The sequence below is a fragment of the Serpula lacrymans genome (genome assembly GCF_000218685.1).
Source record: "Serpula lacrymans var. lacrymans S7.9 unplaced genomic scaffold SERLAscaffold_6, whole genome shotgun sequence".
NCBI lineage: Eukaryota > Fungi > Basidiomycota > Agaricomycetes > Boletales > Serpulaceae > Serpula > Serpula lacrymans.
Window position 1 is genome coordinate 2451827 of NW_006763295.1, and position 23569 is coordinate 2475395.

Genomic DNA, 23569 nt, shown 5'->3' on the forward strand with positions numbered 1-23569 from the left:
AAAGATAAGTCCCCGACATACCCCGCGGCAGTGACGCTAGCGCTTGCAACGTTGGTCAATTTACGGAAAACATATACCTATGCCTCAATGCATGCACACTGCGATATGTGATCTGTTGGTTACGCATGCCATTTATACATTACGTCTATCTGGGAGTGGGCTTGGATTGAAGCCTGTCTTTTCATCTGTTTGATTCAGGATGTGATGTCACGTTACTCTAACAGGCTCTTACTAGCCAACCAAATGAACTTCAAAGTGGAACTTTAAGGGAATTATTCAGTTGCGCAAAACCCACGATAAACTTAAAGGTATAGTATTGGTATAAGTAGCATATATTTGCGCATTTACCATGTGACGCTAGTACCGTTTTATCTCATCCTATTCCAGCAGCCAACTAGTCACAACTTAAAAAGAGGACAATGACAATTCGATCACTAGCACATCGGATTTTCCCCTCTATACCCTGACGATCTTATCACATACGTATATACTTCCACAGAAGCTCCTGCGAAACATGGAAAGACTTGATGATGCCAGCAGCTCTTCCAACTTTGACCTTCTAGCATCCCTCAGTTCACTATCCAAAGACACTGAGAAGTGTTCATATCTTGAGAAGGGTCAACGGTACCGAGAGATCTCCCTAGAACTACTCTATCAATGTCAGAGATATTCCAGCCAGTCTCAACTGAATGTTGGAGAGGACCTCCACAGAATCGAGATTCTTATTTCAAGGTATTCAACTATTTCTCTATTGGTACTCTGATTTTATTCTTCTGGTTTTTACTCAGACTAAATATCATGGCGCTCCAACTTGAACAACAAAGAAAGTCGTTTGTATGGCATCCGAGGAAATTAATGAGGATGTATCGCACACGTCGTGAATTTGCCGCACAAAGCCTTGAGGTGCTGAAGTTCACGAAAGTAAGTGATTGAATTCGATAAGGACTTATCACTTATAATCGCATAGAATACTTCAGATGATATTCTGAGGAGGAGAATATACAGCGTAGAAAGTGAGCTCGATGTCCCCTGCTACATCCATCTCCGAGACCGTTCACATTGGCCAGTCTGGCTGATGTCAAATCTTCATTTCGTTAGATCGTGAGGCAATTATCAATTCTACAGCAAGCTACTTCACGGCTGTAGACAGTATTATTCAAGGCGGTGCGTTTTCAGCTTACCTTGAGTCTCACTACAAAGGACAAATTTATTCTCTCTGTTTTATTTTGCAGACGTAACGAGTGAAGATGAGGCTAACGACGATGGGCCTGATGCGGAATTTAATCAAAACGATCAGCAGGTCCTAACACAAGTGCAAGGTTTCCATCAGGCTCTTCAGTCGATACCCGTCGATCAGCTTAAAGCATCGACCGTAATTATAAATCAAGATGTCTTCATCCAAAGTGTTGTAAACCAAGGATCCAGTACAAATTCCTCAGTTATTGTGGGTGGATCACACAACAGGGGTGGAGGTTCGTTATTTTGTAAAATATTCGATGAAAAGATGATAAGCAGGACCTCATCGCAGGCAATCAATATAATAATACATCCTCTTCCCAACCATTCATATGAATCCTATACCAAGACGTGCCGTAGTAGCCAATGGTTTAAAACATCAACCTGCAACGGGCTGACTTGCAGCGTGACGATGTGAAGTCATGTTGTGGATATAATTCCGTCTAGCACGGGAATATTCAGATGTTCAGACTGGCCTGATGACCTCCGTGTTACAGTAGTTGACATGCCAGCGGAGGATCTAAATTAGATGCACTTTCTGCTTAGCGTCGATTTTTCTTCTTGGTAGCTTTCTTGTTATACTTGGGGCGCATTGTATATGTTGCTTATTTCTTGATCCATAATTAGATTTGATAGTACTTCAACGGAATATACTATAAATTCAGCTAAATTGTGATCTACCGAATCCACACTTGGGTACTGTGCGAGGAACATCTCACCGTGCGATGAATCGGAGTGAAGAAACACAGTGCTGCTGACATGGAAGTGACAGCACGATGACAAGGCAGTTGTTGAGAACAGCCCGCGATATCAACAAGACTTTACAAAAACACAGCACAACAACACTACAAATGCACCCACTCACCTACTTACCACAACCGTGCCAAACTCTGATTTCCAAGCAAAGAACCCTGAATAAGATTTGGAATTAGACTTGTACTCACCCGTAGAAAATGCGACAGACGTACACGAATGCAAGGTATGAATGAGACCCAGCCCCCTACAAATGTATATATCACACTCCTATACTCCATGAAGTCGGCACAACAAGTGACTTGAAGCGGAAAGGACACCGAAGTGACAGGTCGACACTCATCTAGAAAAGTCACCACATGCGACGGTTTAATGATATTGAACTGTGAGGCTTCTCCATCTTCTCCATGGGAATATTGTTTTGATACGGCAGCCTTGTTTTGTGGTTTGTGGCTATGTGTATTTGAGATTATATGGCATGGGCTTTGTGAACACGAGATGTGAGTCATTGATGGATGGCCCTGTGACGAGACTAGTAAACTATAGTATGATATGACTTGTTCAATTTGAGCTCACGTAGTATTCTACCAAGCGGCTGAAAAAGCTCGTCGTATTTTTATTATTCGATGATATTTTTCACCTACCTTGCAATTGTTGCTCGGATCCTTCGGGATTCTGATATCCCTTGGTGATCCCGAGTCAGCACTCCTACTTTAGGCGTTTCCAGCAGAGTTTTCGCATGTCCACACGCTGTCAGACATTCCAAGGCAGTGTCAGTCAGACAACAAGACACTTCGGAGGAGATTGAAGTCCAATTTTCGGCCTCAAAGGATAACGTGGATGAGGCACATTATGGTGTAAAATCATGAGTTAGCCCCTACTAACACTCGAAAATATTGGCTCGGGAAGCATTCCCGTGAATCCGCAATGGCGGCAGACCCTCGCCACAACGATGGGCTCGTCTTCTTTAGGAGAGAATAGCGCTCGGCTTCCAATTAGTCAGAGGACGTAGAATTTTAGACACAATTAATTTTACGACTCGGGATGAGCCACATCAACTTTCTTATTCATATTTTTTCGTGCTTCAGCTACGACGGTTTATTCAAGGATGGAGTCACAATGGTAAGTACCAGTAAGTATCTTACAAAAGGCTTACATCCTATGAACGGCTCGCGGCTGTACTGACTGATGCCGAAACTTCGGCATTATGCTTTGTAAGCAGTAGTACGGCCGCTGGCATTGCAAGCGAATAAGCCGCGACAAGCGCAGTGTTCTGTCCTTCGATTTCGAGATAGGGCATAACCCTACGCCTGAAGACATAGGCCATCGATATCACTACACGAAAAGGACTAGAAATTAATCATCGATACAGATATCAAGCAGTCAGATAATAAACTAACCCGGTAAATCATAATAGAGCTCAAGCGGTACATCATCTCTTCTGACTTGACGGCGAAATCTACATCAGAATATAACGCAAGAAGAAGCAAAAACCGACATGCAGCCTGACGCTGTTGACAATTCAGATTACTTACCAGCTGATATCGGTCATCCTCCCATCATCTTTGGTGCGGGTGGTCCTCTGTCAGTTCGTTTATCTAGTATGCATACACTTACTCATTCAAGGAGTGTAGGTTAAAACAGTTCGATGAGTCAACGGCATCGAGCAGGAAAGGTTCTCAAGCGCCTACTCCTCCGCGATCAGTAGTGGGAATCGGCAATAAAGGTTAGTCCTCCCCATCGATTTCGAAACATGCACCCTAAAATACTTTCAAGTCGCTAAGCCTGACTACTCTGAGGCAAAGATCGTTTTGGCTATGGTGAACCTTTGATCATTTGATCAACGTTATATTTTTACCGCAGTATGTTAACAATGTGTGTTCCATAGGTTGGACTACCTGCTCGGGGTAAATCCTATCTCAGTAACAAACTGATGAGATATCTCAAGGTTTGTCACGTCTGCTTGCTTTGATCCTTAGGCTATCTGAAATTAAATTGCTCCCTAAGTGGCTCGAATACAACGTCAAGGTACGAGTAATCAGCTCGCCTGAAGTTTAATTCATTGTTAATTATGACCACACAGGTATTCAATGTCGGTCAATTACGAAGGTCTCGAGCTAGACAGAAGGCGCAACAGTAAATATTCCCGAGGTTGTGCATATACTACAGCTGAAATTCTTTTAATCAGGAGTGGTATCCAAGAAGATCATACCTCATCATATTTCAGTCACAGCAATGTAGAAGCCACAAAACTTCGTGATGAGCTTGCTCAAGACAGCCTAGAAATGTTAATCCAGTGGTTGAAGGATGGTGGGAATGTTGGTATTCATGGTAGGAGCGAGTTGATGTGCATTTCATCAGCACTAACAATGTTTACAGATGCGACCAATAGTACTAGAAGTCGCCGGTGAGCACAACCCATTTTTGTGATCTCAATCGCCGTTCATCGGTATGAAGAGCCATGATCGAAGCTCGTGTAGCGAAAGAGAAGGGCATATACGTCATATTCCTCGAGTCCATCTGCAGCGATCCAGCTGTTATCGCGGCCAATGTTGCGCTGAAAGTTAGCTCTGGAGATCCTGACTACAAGGATACCTCCAGAGAAGAAGCTAAACGGGATTTCATTCGACGTATCAAAGAATATGAAGCAGTTTACGAGACTATAACTGAGCCTCACCTATCGTACCTTCGGATTACGAATGTGGGGGATGAAGTTACACTGTCGCGGATCAATGGTTATCTGCAGAGTCGAATCGCCTTTTATCTGATGAACTTACACGTCAAACCACGAAGCATATTCGTTTCTCGAGTAAGAAAATCCTCATATAAATAGGAATATTCTTCTCATGTTTTTGACATTCAACAGCACGGAGAGAGCCAGTACAACGTGGATGGGAAGATTGGTGGTGATTCATCATTGTCTCCTCGAGGCCTGGAGTATGCAAAAGCATTACCAGGCCTTGTAAGGGACAATATCGGTACCGCACCGCTTACCGTGGGTCTGTACTTCCTCTCCTCTTGCTTATTGCTCACATATGGAAGCTTCATGCATCTAGGTTTGGACTTCAACTCTTCAGCGAACCATTCAAACGGCCCAGGACCTACCATACACTAAACTTACTTGGAAGTCTCTGGATGAGCTTGATGCCGGTGTTTGCGACGGTATGACTTATGAAGAGATCGAGGTTTGTGGTTGCTACTTCATCTGATTCAATATTCAAAACTTATGCATCTCGTATGCAGCAAGCATACCCAGATGATTTTGCTAATCGCGACGAAGACAAGTTTAATTATCGCTACCGAGGTCTTTTCATACCTTGGTCACAATTCGCTCGATATTAATATTAACTACTGTTTCAAGGGGGTGAATCCTACCGTGACGTCGTCGTTCGACTTGAACCTGTAATAATGGAGCTGGAGCGACAAGAAAATATTCTTATCATCGGTCATCAGGTAAGATATATGCGCAGTATACGATGAGTTCAAGATAACGATTACGATACCTTTGCAGGCTATTCTTCGGTGTTTGTAAGTGGGACACTTGACGCGAACGGCAGTGAACTAACTAGATGGGACTAGATATGCGTATTTCCACGATTTACCCCAGACCGACCTACCGTATATCAAGATTCCGCTTCATACGGTGATAAAGCTCACTCCAAAGGCCTACGGTTGTGACGAAGAAAGGTTAGTATGCCTATCTAACCCCTTTTTGAGTCGATATGAACGCATGCATCTTTACATCTTTAGATACATGCTCCCCATCAAAGCTGTAGATACACATAGACCAAAACCACACGTCCAGCAGTTGGAAGTGCCCCTAATCAACTCAACGCGCGAGTATTATGACAAGTAATGATTTTTGTGTTTGTAGTTTTATCTGTACAGTAGTCTAAATCCAAATCGAAGCTGTATGTACAAAATCCATGTCACTGGTAGAGCGTACGAAAGTGATCTGTAATAAAGATGCCGTAACAGTGACATATTATTCTGTTCTCTTGTGCCTTCACGTCTTGCATTTCTGAACAATGAGAGCTCATGTACATTACAGGCAGTTTCATCGTCGAACTTCGAGGTAACTTGTCAGCGCCGATTTTTAAAGGCAAGTGGATAAAAGTACCGCCGGATGGATATCATTTGTTGCCAGTCACGCCATTTTATTTCGATAAGAGCAAGGTCCTTCGTCGCGCTGGATAATGTCCCAACCCAGTCCTATCTTTCACCCCAAACTTGCAGAAGCTCTGTCCCCATCCTCTGGATTGTACGGAGCATTATGGCCAGTCATTATTGCTCAGTCTTCTCCTGCGGTCCGTATGAGTTCTCTACGCAATGTCAATAACTACTTCCGGAGTCTCTGTAAACACTTTGTCCTGTCAGACACTGCTATTCAAGTATGTAACATATCTTCCCCTCGCCTTATGTCATGATACTTTTACTGTTTCCAGGTATACACATTGCGATATAAAAATGCGGAGAGTAGCTTGCCTGCTGCACTGGAATTTCCTCTGGAGGGAGTCGAATGGCGTGGCTGGATTGCTCGTCGGTAAGCTCTCATTATCACTATACCTTATTATGCGTGGGCTCGCAGACATTGACTAATTCATGTCCAAAAGTTTCCAGTATGACATTCTCGCCGGCACTTCTTTCAGCGAGTTCTGCGCTCTGGGAGGTGTCAACCCAGATAAAGGGAAATTCTGGCGTCCATCCGGACCTCTTCACATTCATGACACGCTGGCAGACATCGACAATCACTCAACGGATTCATTCTCTTTATTGAAATGGGTCTGGGTGTCGGATTCCAAAGATATTCTTTTCGAAACCCTTACCAAACCATTCGGCGACGAGCCTTGCCTCACTCTCTTTCTTTTTGGCCGCGCGGATAAAGCAACGGCCATGTTCAACTATCTGCTCCAAAAGAAACAACTGAAAGGATCCTTAGATATGTTAGGATCGACAGGAGCATCTCCATTGAATATGTGACAGCGATAACATGCCAAGAATCTGACATTTTTTGATGGACGATGGATGTTTCTCATTTATCTCTCACGACACTGCTCAGGATGATATATAATTTACGAGCTTGTGATAACGAAATTACTATTATGCTGGAACGCTTGTTTTTTGATGGTAAATGAACAGACTTAGCTTCAAGTGACTTAAATCACATCCCGCCCGACAGTGAAGTAATAACACGTAGTGCTGACGAGTATAGTCCAGTACAGATCCACGTTACAACAATACGAGAGTCTGAGTAGGCTTTGTCCATGATGCGTAACAAACAGATAATGATGTACTAAGGTAAGAAACAGAAACATAAGTAGTAACAGATTTGAACAACATGAGTGTCCCGATTCAACAAAGTCCAAGATTCAGCAAATGAATGAGATGATGTCCCTAGATGACAGTTCTATGAGTGTGAAAGGATGTTATCAATGGATTGGTTCAAGAAGTCCCTGCGGGAAACTAAATCAGCCTTGGGGAAGCGGGCTGTCATCGCCTCGCGAGCAGTTCTGGTGGGACAGTCAGCAACTATAAGGCATTACATGAGAATCGATAAACTCACTTCTTCGTGACGGTCATTAGATCTTGCGTGCTCAGATAGTTGCGAAGAGCAGTGTATAGCTCCTCATCCGAAGGGTTCGGATTCATGTTGGGTCCGGCAAAAACGGTGGTCGCCATCGAGAATGTCGAAGTCGGACGTAAGGCTCCCAGCGTAGGCGGGGCCCCTAAAGCAGGCGATGCACCCCGATTAAACGCGCTCATGTTCGTTGCCATTGTCATCCGCGAGCCCGGTGGGGGCATTCCGTACACACTTCCGAGACCAGGATATGGCGCCGGTGGCGTGTGCATCGTCAATCTTTCTTGAGAACTCATGAAAGGTGATGTATTCGGATATCTTTGGGGGAATTCTGAGGTCGAGCGAGAACTGGGAGATGGGCGGTGAGAAGGAACGCGAAGGTTGGCTTTTGACGAGTTATTCATGGTCATATTTGTGTCGCGATAATAGTCCCCAGCTTCAGACGAGCTATACCCATACCCGTTGTTGTGATGCAGTGATGGCGCCATGTGCGAGTGAACAGTTTCCATCTCGGGCGTGTGTCGTGATCCACCATCCCAGGTTTCAGCTTCGTACTCTGAATGATAAATGAGCTCAAAGGCGGGGGGGGAAGCAGAGTAGCCGAACATACCACTGAACTTCTTGTAGGGGATCATATTCTCGTTGAACCGAGTGTCGACGTTGGTGATAACTTTCTTGTTGCCACCGTCATCTAATACAACACGCGTGTTACCCCACCCAAACTCGTCCATGCACCAAAACGAATAAATGGGCAAGAAGAAGCTGTAAATCGGATAACTGTACGGAAAGTAATTTCAACGAATGCAAAAAACAAAAGCGAAGAGAAAAAGCTTACGAGATAAGATAAACAACCATCCACCCGATCAACATGAATTCGCGTTTGAGGATGAAGATAAGGGCCTAAGACATATTAGATGTGAGTAAAATATATTAAACAAAGCTCGATGAAACTTACCTGTAGACCATATACAACTGCTATCATGATGATTGAAATGAGTGGGAAGATTCCTTGGCCAGTAGCGACAGTGATAATCAAGTACAGTAACTGCAGAAAATGTGAGCGTATTGAAAAGATAAACTGATAACAAAACCTACGTAGACTACAGTTGCAGGTAAGATCTATAGCAGTTGTAAGTAAAAATCCATGTGGCACGACATTAGGACTCACGATAGTACCAATGAGATCTATAAAGACGAAAAATCTCATGGAAAAGCAGCAGACACCACAAAGATCAGCTAGAATCGCCAATTCGCACAAGTTGTGGACCGTAGAATTGATCCATCGACGACGCTGCGAGAACAGCACTCTCCACGAAACAGGAGCCATAGTGCGTGATAATGCGTCCGGAATGAACTTCGTCTTGTACGTCGGGAAGTGCTTCATCAATAAGGTTGTCAAGAAACGATCTTCACCAAGCGAGAACAAATTCTTCTTGTGCAGTGTATCAACATTGTTTTCCGAGTACTCGTCGATAATGCGGTTGGAGATGAAGATAGGTCTGCCCTTGTCCGCGGTACGTATGCGATAAAGAGAGAAACATCCAGGAAGACAAGAAACTGATCCGAACAAACTTTCGAAGGCCTTGGAAAGGTGGTGAGAGATGTAATACTCATAGACCTAGAAGAGAATACAATCATAAGCAAAATGAATATATTTCAAGCATTAAGAAAATAACCTGAATCATAGTCCACCACGACCCTTCTTCGTTCTGTAGTTTAGTCTCACCACAGACACCAATTATATTTGAGTCATCCGCAGCCGCCGCTACAAGTCGGTTTAAAGACTCCGGGGTGACACACTGAAGAGACAAACGTCAGATATGCGTAGTCGACTATCGAACTTCAAGACTCACCGTATCGGCATCCACTGTGAAAATATACTCGTAAAAGGCAGGATCGATACCAATGACATTCCGCATTTGGTGATAGATCTCAAGCTCCAGCGGTGACATAGCAGCATTAAAGTGAACCCTATTCAGGTATTGCATCAACAAGATTTGACTGTCACGTTTGCCGCGATTTCCTGGCTTAGATCGCTCAGTCGGCTTCCCAACTTTGACAACAACCATATACCTAAGAGGTGACACTATCAGTAATGAGTTGCCCCATGTGACGACTCCCACTCACGGAACAACGTGACCTTCAAACTCGTAAAGCCCAGAGTAAACTTTGCCATAGTTGAGTTTTTGTGCACCATCACCAATGGATCTGAACATGAGTGGCTCTGGGTCATGGCTTGGATCAACGCCAAGGATGTCCAATACGATGCGAGGTGTAGGACGCTCATTCCCACTACCAATAATGTTACCATCACAGATGATGAAGATCAGCTTGCGCTTGTCATCGTAATCAAGGGCTGCGAGGGAGTCGATCGTGCGCCGGAGAGAATCTTCGCCTTCAGTATAACAAGGAACTTGGCACAGAACAAACTTGTCCAAGAGCTCGGGGACTCGCTTCGTGGTGAATTGTAGTGCAGCCAGGACTATATAGACGTTAACCATGTAAATCGTTGTGACAGCAAAAATGGCACTTACATTTTATACCCATCGAAGCCATCAGAATACTCGAGAATACCAAGAGCAGTACGTTCTGGACTTGACACCTCGGTGTGTAACGAAAGTCAGTCTCTCCCCAGTAAAATGCATTCTGTAAGCAGTCCATATTTGCCGAGCGCGTATTGGCATCCATCGCATCCAGAACCTGGTTCAAGGAGCTAGTAATATCTTGACCTGCTTGCTCGTTGAACACAGCGACGAGACTAGAATCCAAAAATGAGTATGCAGCATTGTTCTGTTCAAGAGTCGACTGAGTGTAAACATAGTCCGTCAAGTCATAGATGCTGCTGTCGTAAATCCCCCAAATACTACACAGGCAAAAGCAATTAATCGATTAAAAATCAAAAGTATGCATGAGTATGTACTTACCGTTGAATAGTCTGATCACTAGCTTGAGCAGAAATTTCACTTGGTTCCCAGACTAGAGCACCCTTGTAGTATTGGTTGATCTTTGGCAAGTACGTGGCCGTATACCAGTCTTCGTTGGCTAAGGCACTGGTTGCAACGAGCGCGTTCTTGCCCGAATTATGTACCGCCTGTGTAACATAAATGTCGCTAGTGTTCTTGATCGCGATCTCCATAGTGGCGTCCGTGACAAGACCAGAACAAGCCAGTACCAAAGGAGGAGGGAAATAATAGGTCAAATCCTGCCCTGCCAAATATTCCAGCGTAGCTGCTCCATTACTAGCTTCTCCAGTTATGTCACTGTGGTCCCCTTGAACGAAATTCGAGACATCGTACACCTTGCCCTGGATGGAGACGTAAAAGTCGTTGGTTCCGGTATGTTGCGCTACCTCGTTCGATGCCCAAGCCTTGTCAAAGTTGGGACACAGAAGACGACCAAAGACGATGATATAGAACAGAACAATGCCATTGGCAAGAGTGATAAGGGCAAAGATCGTCATCTTTTCGCGCCACGCAAGCTGCACGTCGGGTCGTTTCATCCGACCGAGACTGGACAGCAAGAACGAGGGAATGAACCAAGTGAATGCTCTAACAATATGAAGCCAGACCCTGCGAGTCCGAGTGGAAGGTATTTCCTCGACGACGTTGGGCGCCTCGTTGACGGTCATAACGCCCTCCTTAGGGATCAATGGAGGAGCCCCATCGAAGCTGTCGCCCTTCTTATCCCATTCAGAGCCAGTGTCATCAGCATAGGGTCTGTAAGGGCTTGGAAGCATTGCTGGTGTAGCAGGCACTACATGAGACGACGAGTACCCATCAAATGGTGTCTCTGGCTCTTCGTAAACAGGTCCTGGAGGACCATCGAAGTAATTTCTCTGCTGTTGCTCTGCTGCGCCGTTATTGTACTCCGTCGTATCATCAGGGAATATACTCTCATCCTCTTCCGAATCCTCTCGCGAGTTTTTCTTCTGATCCTTCTCCGCACTGCGCACAACGTCCTCTACCATCTTCCATGCACGATATGACAGCCACACATTTTGGTTTCCTAGAGCATAATCTGTCCCTTCCCGCCATCCATTAGACTGAATACACTGTCGAATTCGATCTGCTTCTAGCCCACGCATAGTGGGGACATAGCGATCGCAGAACTCGGCCTTCTCAAATTCAGCTACATACTCGATGCTCCGCCGCGCTACAATATCAGGCAGTAGAAGAGACCTGATTTGTGCCTTCACACGACGTTTATCGAGGGAATTAGAGAAGCCGGAATCATTTGGACGGATGCATGAAATGGTCCACAAACGAGCATGCGAAAGTGTGGAAAGAACATCAGTTAGTGTCTGATGTATCTGCGTGGTGACTGGGTAGATTTTGGTAGGATTGAGTCGCTGGTTCTCATCTGGAATGGAAGATATGGGGGTAGGAAGGCGAAGGGGACGTGATGAGACTTGAGCTTGGACAATAGTTCCATCATCACTTTGATGCTTCTCAGTCGCCAGGCTTGGGCCTGAAACCAATTTGGACACGAATGGATCTGAAGAACTGCGCAAAAGGGAGACGAATGCTGGGTCGAGGAGATCTGCATCTTTCTCTACGAAACTCGACACGTCATAGGAGACCGGGCCAGCGTAATGGTTAACGCCGAACGATCGCCTCTCCTCTGCAGAGGAGGGGCCAGCAATGAAGGACGCATGCACACCGAACTTCGACACTAGATCTTGCAAAAGGTCGTCGTTCCGCTGTTCTCCGGTTTTTCCCGACTTGAACGCAGATGCCGCTTTGCCCGTCGCACCAAGAAGCCCTCCTGGCTTTCTGGCGTTGGGTTGAGGACCTCTGATCAACTCTGCACAGGCCGAGTTGTCCATGACAGCGACTCCAGGAAGAGAGACGCCATCAGCAACAGCCCTAGCATTGTATCCCGCTTCATTCTCGAAAATGCTGTTTAGTACATGCGCCTGAACAATCTCGTCAGAGAAGTTGATGCAGAACTCGTCAAACCCATTTTGGTGGGTAGATATTAAGGGCGGGGCCGCCATAGATGTCGTACCGGTAGAAGCACGGCTCTGGAACCCGGGTTGGTCGAGAAGAACAATCTGACTTGATGGTGCCTGTTCCTTCACGTTCGACGCTAGCTTGTGGTTTGCGGTCTCGACCACGAAAGCGAACAAAATGGCATATAAATCCCGCACAAGCTGATCCCTCTGCGCTTCACTCTGCTGCACATTAAGTAAAACGGTGTACAGCTCCTTCCTCACGTAAGTTGTCTTGCATGTCAACGATTCTCCGAGCTCATCGGTATCCACGCCCAATAGCCGCGCTATATGCTGTAAAACAGGTACATTTAGGACATAGGCCGACACATCTTGGGCATCTGCCTCTCCAAACTGGATGTTAGTGAGGAAAAGAATAGCAGTGAGGACGGTGAATATTGAAGAGGTATGTTTTGGTTTGAAACCGAGCGAGCGCATGGCAGCTCGCAAATCCTCCATCGCCATACCATCATCGCTAAATGGACCCGCGGGGAGACGATAACATCCTGAAGAGGCTAATAGAGCGTAATCCGAGGGGCTGTCGAGCCCTAGATCATCTCGCTCAAAGTGAGTGGCACCTGCCAGGAGCTGGTAGAAAACATGGAACGAGCGCTCGTCATGAGTAAGACGAGTAAGACGAGATTTATCCAGGCTATATGCAAGAGCCTTTGCGGAGCTGATACGACCACGACTATTGAAGTGGAGTTCTGTGTAGCGTGTGTGTCGTGAGGCATTTGGGTTCGTGGGAGTCTTTGCGTTTCCAAAGGATTCCAGAAGGACGTTGAGCGATTTGATTTGTTCTACAATTTTGAGCTCTTTTTTAGAGTGTGCAGAAAGTCGGAGGATCTGCTCGATGAGGAGGCGGTTATTAGTAGATTTCCCTGAGCCAGTGATACCTCTGTAAAAATGTCGTCAGCGGACTGTGAAGGTCATACAAAAAGCCCCACTTACCTGGGTATTACAGCCTGAGATTCATTTCTCCTTCTCATTAGTAGATATATGCGCGCGGCAAGTTCATAGACGTGAGGTTGCACTGATTTGCGAGAGTCAACCAAGGCTAGCTTGGTATCCTTGTAACACCGTTCCTCGTACTCTTTAGCACTTGCATCGTTGACACTTGAGAGAGTTTTGTAAGGGTTGACTACAACTAAATTTGATGAACCGATGCGTGTGTATGGTAAGTCTGCTCGAAAACGGGCTGAGAGTACGGAAAGAAGGGCATCATCTGAGGGATAGACAGTCGCAGATGCTGAAAACGAGACAAGGTCGACCAGATCACCCGAGGCAACAGCCTGTGCAAGAAGAGTGGCCGAGGAAGAGGCCATACCTGCAAGAAAGAAAGGACGGTGAGGTCAACTGAGAGATGCAGCAACTTCAGGCGTCAGTCGAATGGTGTTGGTGGCAAGAAACGGCTATGGGCAAAAAGAGCCGTGGGGCTGAGGCTGCGCATTACTTAGGTGTGAGAGGTGATATTCTTAGGCTGACCCATCTCGGCTCAGTTGATCCGTCTGGGAGGGATAACACGAAGCGACACATTGGGAAGGCGCTGACAGTAGAATGCTGCCCAATCAAATGATCAGCTTGCTCGTCGTAGCAGGGCAGGGCTAAGAAAAGCGTGAGACCGCATATTGAAACCGGACCCGGCACGAGGATGTGGCGTATCACCATACCATGACTACCTGCCGTTTTGGGCGACGTGCTGTGCACTGGATCAGCAAAAAAGTCATAAGATGGCCAGTGGTCTCATACTGAACAACGATCTAACTGCTTGGACTTACAGGAGCGGGTCCTGCATATAAAACCGACCTGGATACCATTAGCAGGGCACAGGAGCAAGAACGGCCCTCAGATCACTTGAAATTCACTCACAGGACTTCTCTTTCACATTACCCACGCATATAGCCAGCCAGCCCTATCACCACAGTCTATAGGATTATCCGTTCAAGCCTAGAGCACGTCGAAGTCGAGGTTCTGCAGATAGGGTCAAATACAGCACCGGCTTGCGTGAGGATGTTTTGTATGCATCAAGACAATTGTCCTCATGCCCAGATCGCGTCTTTCGGACACCTCGACAGCTTCCCGCTCAAAAGAGTCTTGCCTTGCTGTTCCTTTCCTTCAAGTTGTCGTATGCTGCTGTGCAAAACGGATCTGAAAGGCCATAGACTTCACTACGGGAAACTTTTGGAACAGATACGTCTTCACCCCCAATGATGTACGCCGAACGTGACCATCAGTCAATATTCTTGACGCGTGAAAGAGAGAAGAAAGAGAGTCGCCATGGTCGACGTGTGAGGTGCCGCTAGTCATTTTACGGTGGGCGACAAAGAAAACACTTGGCAAACAAGTTTTACGTAAACCTAGAAGTGCTGTTCGGTACTATGGAAAGAGTTCGTACGACTCTGCCGCGCAACACCGCGGCCGTGGCGCTCTGTTCCTGCGTGTCGAAAGATAGATATCGAATATCCGGTAAAGGGTCAGGAATTCAGATCTAATCAACAAAAGTTGTGCAGTCCAACTAATAGTTACTAGTTGGCCCAGTCCTTTCAGCCATTAACGTCAGTTTCATACACCTTGCTGAAGCGCTGAAGACCTGTCCAGTCTAGTTCATACCTGCGATGACACAGTGAATTCGTTTTGACTGACCGAGCGGCCAGCTAGCTATCAAGGAAATAGCACGACCATCAAACATCGCGACCCCCACTGGCTCTCCCTCGAGTCCAATACCTCATTCTAGTGGGGTTAATCTTCACGCCATCACCCTGGGGGCTTTCAAGTCATCGACAAGAAGACCAAAGCTGGTATACTGCATGATACCTGATCTCACAGCGATACTTTCGTCCATGTTTTTCAGCGCGGTATTCATGACTGCTGGCAGAAAGGGGCACTAGTGACCGTATATTCTACCCTACTATCGATATACTCGAACTGCAAGAAATCCCTTTAAACTACCATTTTACCTTTCTTCGTTCATTGCGCGGTACCAAGTTGATCTGCTGGGAAGTGTATGGGTACATCATTCTTCAGGAAGGGGTGCAAACAGTGCTGTGACTCTGTATGTATCAGGGGCTGTGATCCCAACGGGACAAGCGTTGACAATGGCCACTTCAAGATGGATTGGATTTGCCTGTGCTTTGAATGGAGACGTACGATCGCTGCAATGCAGGTCGAATATAATGAGATCATTGTCTTGCGCTGAAAATGTAACGATGCAGGGCATGTGTCAGGACCAAATGCTACCCTTTCGTGGCTTGTATGAAGGTCGAAATGATCAGAGACGATTGTCAGTGATGTGTTTGGACACGAAGTCTACTAGAGATCGAGTGATGTGTCTCATCATATGCATTCGTATTACGTGCTGTTTAAAAATACATCGCATGGTAAACACGTCCAGGAGGCAAATATGGAGAAACTAGTGATACAAACTTTTTGGAAATGCTGTAGTATGATCCAACACGAAGGCGGCCGTCGTGCATATTGGTTTGCAGAGTGTTGATACATAAAGGAGCTGGTTGCGTTTGAAGGTACAAGACGACGATGGCTTGCTACTAAAAACATTTGGAGAGAGGGATGTGGGTACTTGAAGTGTTAGAAACGGTCAAGTCAAGTCGATAACTTCTTTTTGCTGATGATCGTTGGACGGACGAGTCCTTGCCTTCTTACGAGAAACACTTGTGGTTCGGGACTGCATATTCAATTTCTGAAGCTCGTTGAGTTTTTCCTGGGCTGCCTTCAGCGTGTCCTACGATGACCAATCAATATATGACAACGATTTTCCAACACCGTTCACGTTCACTTGCCTGCAAAGACTGGATCAGTTTTACATAATATTCTTCATCGCCGCCACCTCCATTTACAAGCTGGATCGAGTTGCGTGGAATGACTCCTCTGGCTTGTAGTACCTCTACAAAGCCAGAAATCAACGTACGCGCATACATGCAAGCTCCTACTTAGATCTGCGTACCTAGACTCCTATAACGAAATATGAACGTCGCCAGGGGCTTCCTATCCAAACGTTTAGCACGAAATTTGAACATCGGTTCAGTCTCTTCTTCTTTATCGAATCTTTGTCGCATAAGTACCGAAGCATAATGTGCAGCTCTGGATTATTCACCCAATGCAATGCGCTAATACATTCCTCGATCGTTCGCGTATGGTTTGTGTGGGCCCCACTCTGGGATATGCTCTTCTGGTGTTCCCTACGAATACGTTGGCTTTCCATATAACGAGTTTTATTTGGCCTTGGTCCCTTAGCTCTGAGCTCGACATGTCGTCCATATCTAACAACCGTGAGATAGTAACGATATTCGTAACATATTTTGCAGCCAGAGCTCACCAGAAAACTGAGGTTCAGAGAACACAAAATGTCTGATAGAAGCAGACGAGGTTTGAACGTAGCTCAAGGACGTTTCGCAGATACTCCCTCGACGATAATGGTTTGACGAGCAGATCATCTTACCTCCCACCCTCAGACCGTCCAACAAGACTTCGCCTGCGCTGGTATAGTCACGAAGTTCGGAAGAGTCCTTCCATTTAACAGCGAACCTCCGCGCAATACAAATTGGGATGAGCACAGCCTCAATGGGTCCTCGCACCTTGCCAACTTCTGACAACATCCAACAAGTCACCGTGTTCTCTTCCGCTAATGATTCAACTAGGTACATAGGCAGTTCTGTATCTAGTTCGTCCACGAAAACCCCCGCAAAGAATTGGCCAAATTGCAACATGTAGGTATGATGAGTTCAGTGGACTGAAAAGCTTTCGAAAGCGGAATGACAGATAAATGTGTAGGATTTTGCTTAACAAGGTAGTCCAAGTCTAAATCATGACGATTGTGCGTCAAGTCATGTGTATGTGACACAACTTACTCTAGGATCTGTGCGTGACATCTATTTTGCTGCCAACTACCACTGGGCGACTTACCTTCAAGTTGGAAAGCCCATGGAACTCAGTGCTACACTTAGAAAATCGCAAAATAAACCGTTTTAATAAACCTATAATATATCAACATGGTTAGTGAGGCTACTACATAAAGAAGGCGAAACTTCAATCGACCAGGTGACTGTTAACGTGAATAACCATGATGATTAGTACTAATTACTTTTAATCCCCTGCGTTTCATAGATCCTGTACACGAACTTCTTCCCTCTCGCTTCCCCAGCCTTCAGCTTGTTTAGCCCTACTCCAACTCCAGCTAACCCGCCTGGTACAATCTCGTATGGGTGACCACTGAACTCGCCTGTAGCTAATTTCCTCCCAACATACTCCATCAACGCCCTGGCAAATTCCACATCACCTCGCACCTCTACCGCATCTCGTGGTTGCCGAGGCATATTCGGTCTGTACGCCCCTTCATGCGCTGTCCCCACGTATGTGTACGTGATGCCGACGATGGAAGGAATCTCGTTCTCCTCGTAGGTCTGCCGGCCTGAAACGACAGACAGCAGCGGACGCACAGCTGGCTCAGGTCCTGCCAAATCGCCAAGGAGTTGTGCAAGAGGCACCCATGTCTGATCAGAACTTATCGCATCCAAAGCATGTATGCCGCCACTGCAAGAATTTTTACCCAGAGCTGTTACGATCTCTTGTCTCCATCCCGCCGCACCTTGCCTGTGGTCTACAATTTGATCGCCGAGTTTCTCGTCGAGCAGACTATGCAGATGACTGCTCGAAGGGCTACCGATGGCGATGATTGGATGAATATTAGAAAGCAAGGCCAACTTGATTGCAAAGCTACCCAATGCCGACGATGCGCCATAGACAATGAGCGGAGCAACTGGGCTATCTGCGCGCTTTGATAACCATGGGACAGTGAGATGCTGGCGGCGGAAAAGTGATATACCAGCTGTCAGCGTAACAAGCGGGATCGTCGCCGCTTCTATATGCAGTAAGTACAATCAGAACCATGGACAACGTTTATTGATGTTTGAATTCGGTCACCTTCAAAGCTAATATTGTCTGGAATGCTAAACGCAGTATGTGCAGGCACGATCGCATATTCAGCGTATGCGCCTCCAGGAGTCAACATTTTGTGGAAGCCAGCTACGCGATCGCCGATCTTGAATGTTGTTACATCTGCACCGATAGCCTCAACCGTGCCCGCTACGTCGTCTCCACTGTTCATGGAAAGTTTAAGCATAGTTATATGGGACCAATCTGCATACTCGAAATCAGTTGATAGAAAATATGGCATGCTCGGAACGCCATACCTTTTGGATTGCTCCCTGCTACATTAACCTTGATCAACAACTCGTCTTGTGCAGGTGTAGGGATTGGGATATCATGGATCTCCGTGGTCAATGTTGGGAGAGGATGTACAACGACTTCTTTCATGATAAGTGAAATTGGAGCGAAATGATGGTTTGGCACAAGTTGAAAGTAGGGAGCACACACCTAGTAGAACTTCACTTTATTCTGGAACCTGCAATTCTCGAATGGCTTTTAAACACTGTCTCGGATGATAGTTCTTGCGAAAGCACACCTGAGCGCCGGGCTCGGCATCGCGTCAAACGGTTCGTGCTACATGCTAAACGGCCCCAGTTTGCAAGGACAAGAGACAACAGTTGGCTTTAAACCAATATTGCTTACTCACTAATAGACTTAGTAACTGAATCATATCATCATCATTATCCCTAGTGTAGTGGGTCTGATAGGCATGGCTTAGTAACCTCATCATCATCATCTTTATCAGCACAAGCATGATCTGCTTCCCGTGCGTTCTCGAATTCGGAAGATCGACAAATACGGAAGTTATGTGGGTTCACACTGCACATAGCACGTCAATTCGAGCCTAAGCTGATGATCTCAAAAATACACTAAGAGCGAAAAATTCAAAGCCAAGGCCGTAGTGCTGCGCCATATATTGCACCAGTGCCCTCGACTTAAGCCGCTTCGAACTGAACACCGTCGGAGGCTACGATATCACCAAACATATCGTCCATTCGCTCCCGTATTCGATAGCCTATAGAATATCCGGTAAACCCTGATAGCATGGGGGAGGTTGTGACCCATAAGTTACAATGGGAGCAATCCATGTGTCTGGGCGAACTTCAAATCGCCGAACAGTTAAGCTTTTAGGATTCTGACATGGGAAAAATCCGAGGGCAAACCTATGCATAAGATTGGAAGACAATGGTTCATTATCATGGTTACGCTAGTTCACAATGTGCCCTCGATAGTATGAGAAAGTAATGGCTCTCTGTCAGAATCTGATGGAAAAAGAATAGAACACGAACGACAGATTGCCAATCACTTCGCCATGTTACGGAAAAATAGTGGATCACTGCCGTGGGGTTTGGTTCCGTATCATGCATATCTCCTTGGTCAAGTAAACAGTCATCGTAACTCGGTCGAATACAATAAGGCCATAAACAGAATATCTGTGTCAGACTATGAGATCAAAAGAAAGATAAAATACATCAGTGAAAACCTTTATTAGAAGAAAAAAAAATCTGAGTTTAGCAGAAGTAGACAATATTTAACAGTAAAGACCCACATATGCGATTTCAATATGATAAACTGCTAATACTACATCAGGCTTCTTTTTGCCCAAGGATCTTCAAGTTTATAGTCCCCCCCGTATCTGAGGCTGCAATCATACCCTGGATATAATTGTACATCAACATGGCTTTGTCGGCTCGACCGATAACTTTAATGAGGCAGGTTCGGTCCAGTGTTTTGATTATCATCTCAAATAAAACGTCCCTCGATTCTGACGCCCACATCGAGCTCGACCAGACGTCAGACATCTGAAGGGCTCCACTTTCAAGCGAATGTCTCAGTAGTTGGCTTGGCTGCCACTCCCTCATTGAATACGGGTTGATGTTACCAAGGGCAAGAAAATGGTCCAGATCTTTAATGGTAGCGAAACACCAACTTCACGAGGTTCATTGAGATTTGCGGGAAGGTGATTTAGCTTCGTGCTTCTCTACACGTACCTATCGAGTGTCCAACAACGCCATTCTGTGCCAACGAAAGCAACATCCAGTGTATATGGTATGTGCATTGCCCTATCGTGATAAGACTTGTACTCCTGCCACAGTGACAATAAATGGGTAACTTGCACCAAATCAGCCAAGATTAAAATACCTGTATTGCTACATCCGACAGAACGTGCATATCACAAAGACTACGAAGATAGTGATTGACATTCCGCAACGTGTGCACGCGGAAGTCGACCACTCCTTGATTCACGATGACTGGCCAGAGCACACCGTACACGCCCGAGGTTGGTGAAAGAGCATCTATGATTTTGGCATGAAGGGCAAGCACAGATTTAGGCCCTGCCGACATGGTGAGGGTGGAAAAGCAATGTTTCCACACATGGACCCCACTACTTGTAGACTTGTAGCACTAGACCTCGTAGGTTAGGCTCAGTACGAGCGTTTTGAGGTTTTGAAAGGCCGGCTGTAAGCTCGGTCACGGTATAACCCAAGTCCTTTGCATCCCGACGTAGGCCAATATTATATCAATGGGTGCAGGTCAGTCAAAGCCAGAATCCGACGACAATGAGTATCGCCATGAAACGCCAATACAGGTGTGTTGACGAGTTACTCTAAAGCGTGACTCTACAATACTCACCGCTCTGCAGTTTTCGCAGGACGTGGTGAACCACCTGGCCGACCGTGTAAATCTCCCAGAGACCACTCCCGAACGGCAGACAACTCTAGATGCGCATATTCGTTCGCGTATTCAAGCTGATTTGAAGCAACTGAGAACAGAGGAGGAAAATGTGCAGAGAGAAATTGAAGTTGCACTGGAGAAGGAGAACCTGGATCGGGAAAGGAGCATGGCTGGGGACACCGAAGAGGAGGCTCACGGAGACATCAAAAGCAGTACTTCCTTGATGAACGATATAGAAGAGATTCGGTCGAAAGTCGACAGGACGCAAACACGCCAACAACTTGGTGATTTGTTCGAGGTGAACGAGAAGAGTCAAGCTGTAGCTTCATGTTACCAGTGCGTGTTTCTCGCTCTACTACTTTTCTATCTTTCATGTCTTGTGTCACTAATTCAGATCAAATCCAACTACACCTTTGAACTGCTGGCGGGAAGTTGCTTCATTCAAAATGTCGGTGGCTCGGGCGGAAACGGTGCGGAATTTACGGTGTTATACGCATAATATATCTGACCTTCGATTGTGTCCTTTCAGCAATACTTTGAGTCCCTGCGTTAGGTTGAGAGAAATGTGCATCCTTTAACCGCTCATACAGTAATTGCTGGATTACGGAGTTCACTCCTGTTTAATAGACCATTCAGTACCACACCCGGCCCTCTCGCGAGTAATATCTCGCTTGCAACTGCTATAGAATCTCACAACAACAGCATTGTGTCTTGTATATAATCGCATACAGTCTTGAAAATAAGGTGAGTTCTCTCCACTGCCCAAGTCCACCCAAGTCGACGGCATGCCCCTCCATCGACTGTTCAATAGGCAACATAAGTTTGGAAGAATTATGTGTTTATTCAAATGCAGTCTTCAAAATTTTGGATATCTAATAAGATAACGAAAGGTATCTTGTGAAAGAAATGTATAATTATAAGGAATTGCTAGTGATATTTGCCAGTGAGTCTCCGGATGCGGGTCATGACGGGATTCGGAAGTCAGTAAGCTTGTAAACAACGTGGCAGCGCGTGTTGTCGAGAACCTCTCCAGACCGCCATGAACTCACGACCCAGGGACCAGCTTGTCCATGACAAAGTTAACTTATTCCGTCTTGTTAAAAGGCTGGAGAAATCTGTCTCAGAAGACGATTGGTCTGACGATGTCCCGCGAGATACATGGATTAGAGCTCAAGAAACTATCCAGGTTAGCCGTTAAGCTTTTCTCCTCAAACTGGGTGTCATTGACGCTGGAATACTGTTTATTTTACAACGTCTTTTAGAAGATCAAACATGCAAAGGTACTACTGAAGAATGTTCAGGCAGATGACGTGGAGACGACATCGTGAGTATGGAGAGTCGTGCACTGGCGAGCTTCGAGAATGTTGAAACCGTAATTGCTATAGAATAACTGAGCAACGGTATCAGGGAATCCGAAGCAGTTTAGATCATTTGGAGGATGTCGTAGCAGAGGTTAACAAGGTATGTCCTGACAATACCACAAAAACGTTTGGGAGCTGACATCCTAATAGCGTGTGGCACCACAACCGAGGCGACCTCGTCCTATCCTACCGTCGTTACCAGTGCCTGTCGTCCGAAAAACAGATACTTCACCAGAAGCTACTTTACTACCTGCAGGAGATGAAACATTGCCGGTAGTTGACGAGAAGCTCCTATTTTCCTCTCCAGAAGTCACGAATTTGCCCCCCACGTCAACCCCTGTGCCAGCCAACCCCACCAGGCTGATGCCTCCTATCTCACGGCCTACAACTACAATTTCCCCTTCGAATAACACCGCCCAACCGGCATTTCTACAGAACTCACGTGCACTACAGGATGAGTTATCCGAACAACTTGCACAAATGGCAACTCAACTACGGCGCAATGCGACTTACTTTTCCGAGTCGCTGGTAAAAGATAAGGTGGTGGTTGACGGCATGCAGGAAAAGTTGGAGGGCAATCTTGATGTCATGCAAAGGGCGCGAATACGGATACGGGACCTACGTGGGAAGGGTATGTCCACAACGTGTTTCACAATGACGAGCGTTGTCGCGGTACTGGTCTCCTTTTTCTTCATGATTTTCATCATCAGAGCGACGCGATGACATTCGCCACATCTATCTTTGCATGTTTATTTTAGTGAACGAATGACGGACTCCTGTATTTATGGTATGCAAGATCTCCGTGCTGTAACAGAAGACAGTTCATCAAAGTAAAGATGCAGCTTTGATAGTTTCGAGTCACCTAAGTGGTTCGGGTGAAGTTGTGTACTGCTTGCGAGTTATACGATGGCGAATCTCTGTAGCATTGGTGTAATTGTGACATGCAAAATGACTCAAAACCACGAAGCAGATCTGCGAGTAACCCGGACCCGACAAGCTTTTTGTGCGACTGTAGGCTGTTCCACCCAAAAT

At 45.9% G+C, this 23569-nt stretch overlaps 10 protein-coding genes across 10 annotated transcripts; 4 read left to right on the forward strand and 6 right to left on the reverse strand.

Annotated features, from left to right (window-relative positions):
- Positions 1-412: 412 nt before the first annotated feature.
- SERLADRAFT_466741 (uncharacterized protein) lies at positions 413-1565 on the forward strand (the record flags this gene model as incomplete). The annotated part of the gene is made up of 6 exons (XM_007317975.1): positions 413-732; positions 789-921; positions 968-1013; positions 1099-1164; positions 1233-1472; positions 1529-1565. Coding segments are annotated over 6 exons (738 nt in total), but the record flags the coding sequence as incomplete, so codon positions are not given.
- A 1470-nt stretch (positions 1566-3035) lies between these two features.
- On the reverse strand, positions 3036-3563 carry SERLADRAFT_388604 (uncharacterized protein; the record flags this gene model as incomplete). The annotated part of the gene is made up of 2 exons (XM_007317976.1): positions 3036-3392; positions 3458-3563. One exon carries the CDS (start codon positions 3314-3316, stop codon positions 3149-3151), a length of 168 nt encoding a protein of 55 aa, XP_007318038.1.
- A 329-nt stretch (positions 3564-3892) lies between these two features.
- Positions 3893-5936, forward strand: SERLADRAFT_466744 (uncharacterized protein; the record flags this gene model as incomplete). Its single annotated transcript, XM_007317977.1, has 13 exons — positions 3893-3937; positions 3997-4017; positions 4073-4125; positions 4178-4320; positions 4369-4396; positions 4447-4798; positions 4856-4984; positions 5046-5174; positions 5233-5293; positions 5351-5442; positions 5501-5517; positions 5569-5676; positions 5740-5936. 13 exons carry the CDS (start codon positions 3923-3925, stop codon positions 5843-5845), a joined length of 1254 nt encoding a protein of 417 aa, XP_007318039.1.
- A 705-nt stretch (positions 5937-6641) lies between these two features.
- Positions 6642-13882, reverse strand: SERLADRAFT_448826 (glycosyltransferase family 2 protein; the record flags this gene model as incomplete). Its single annotated transcript, XM_007317978.1, is given in 15 exon segments — positions 6642-7088; positions 7108-7499; positions 7553-8123; positions 8178-8344; positions 8403-8467; positions 8523-8612; positions 8663-8686; positions 8736-9185; positions 9244-9366; positions 9421-9640; positions 9695-10016; positions 10084-10430; positions 10492-13455; positions 13509-13806; positions 13837-13882. 14 exon segments carry the CDS (start codon positions 13880-13882, stop codon positions 7397-7399), a joined length of 5790 nt encoding a protein of 1929 aa, XP_007318040.1.
- A 425-nt stretch (positions 13883-14307) lies between these two features.
- SERLADRAFT_466756 (uncharacterized protein) lies at positions 14308-17085 on the reverse strand (the record flags this gene model as incomplete). The annotated part of the gene is made up of 7 exons (XM_007317979.1): positions 14308-15452; positions 15473-15912; positions 15981-16296; positions 16355-16458; positions 16519-16619; positions 16669-16834; positions 16891-17085. 5 exons carry the CDS (start codon positions 17006-17008, stop codon positions 16153-16155), a joined length of 633 nt encoding a protein of 210 aa, XP_007318041.1.
- Positions 17086-17514: 429 nt separating this feature from the next.
- On the reverse strand, positions 17515-19097 carry SERLADRAFT_466761 (uncharacterized protein; the record flags this gene model as incomplete). The annotated part of the gene is made up of 3 exons (XM_007317980.1): positions 17515-18432; positions 18495-18710; positions 18764-19097. The coding sequence occupies 3 exons, from the start codon at positions 18885-18887 to the stop codon at positions 17648-17650; spliced, it is 1125 nt and encodes a 374-aa protein (XP_007318042.1).
- Positions 19098-19427: 330 nt separating this feature from the next.
- SERLADRAFT_466762 (uncharacterized protein) lies at positions 19428-20349 on the reverse strand (the record flags this gene model as incomplete). Its single annotated transcript, XM_007317981.1, has 2 exons — positions 19428-19983; positions 20050-20349. The coding sequence occupies one exon, from the start codon at positions 20300-20302 to the stop codon at positions 20087-20089; it is 216 nt and encodes a 71-aa protein (XP_007318043.1).
- Positions 20350-20374: 25 nt separating this feature from the next.
- On the reverse strand, positions 20375-20900 carry SERLADRAFT_415298 (uncharacterized protein; the record flags this gene model as incomplete). The annotated part of the gene is made up of 3 exons (XM_007317982.1): positions 20375-20429; positions 20492-20586; positions 20643-20900. Coding segments are annotated over 3 exons (354 nt in total), but the record flags the coding sequence as incomplete, so codon positions are not given.
- A 72-nt stretch (positions 20901-20972) lies between these two features.
- SERLADRAFT_466764 (uncharacterized protein) lies at positions 20973-22029 on the forward strand (the record flags this gene model as incomplete). Its single annotated transcript, XM_007317983.1, has 4 exons — positions 20973-21090; positions 21145-21512; positions 21571-21646; positions 21706-22029. 4 exons carry the CDS (start codon positions 21025-21027, stop codon positions 21727-21729), a joined length of 534 nt encoding a protein of 177 aa, XP_007318045.1.
- Positions 22030-22192: 163 nt separating this feature from the next.
- Positions 22193-23534, forward strand: SERLADRAFT_466768 (uncharacterized protein; the record flags this gene model as incomplete). The annotated part of the gene is made up of 4 exons (XM_007317984.1): positions 22193-22362; positions 22439-22500; positions 22562-22637; positions 22688-23534. The coding sequence occupies 4 exons, from the start codon at positions 22216-22218 to the stop codon at positions 23258-23260; spliced, it is 858 nt and encodes a 285-aa protein (XP_007318046.1).
- Positions 23535-23569: the final 35 nt, after the last annotated feature.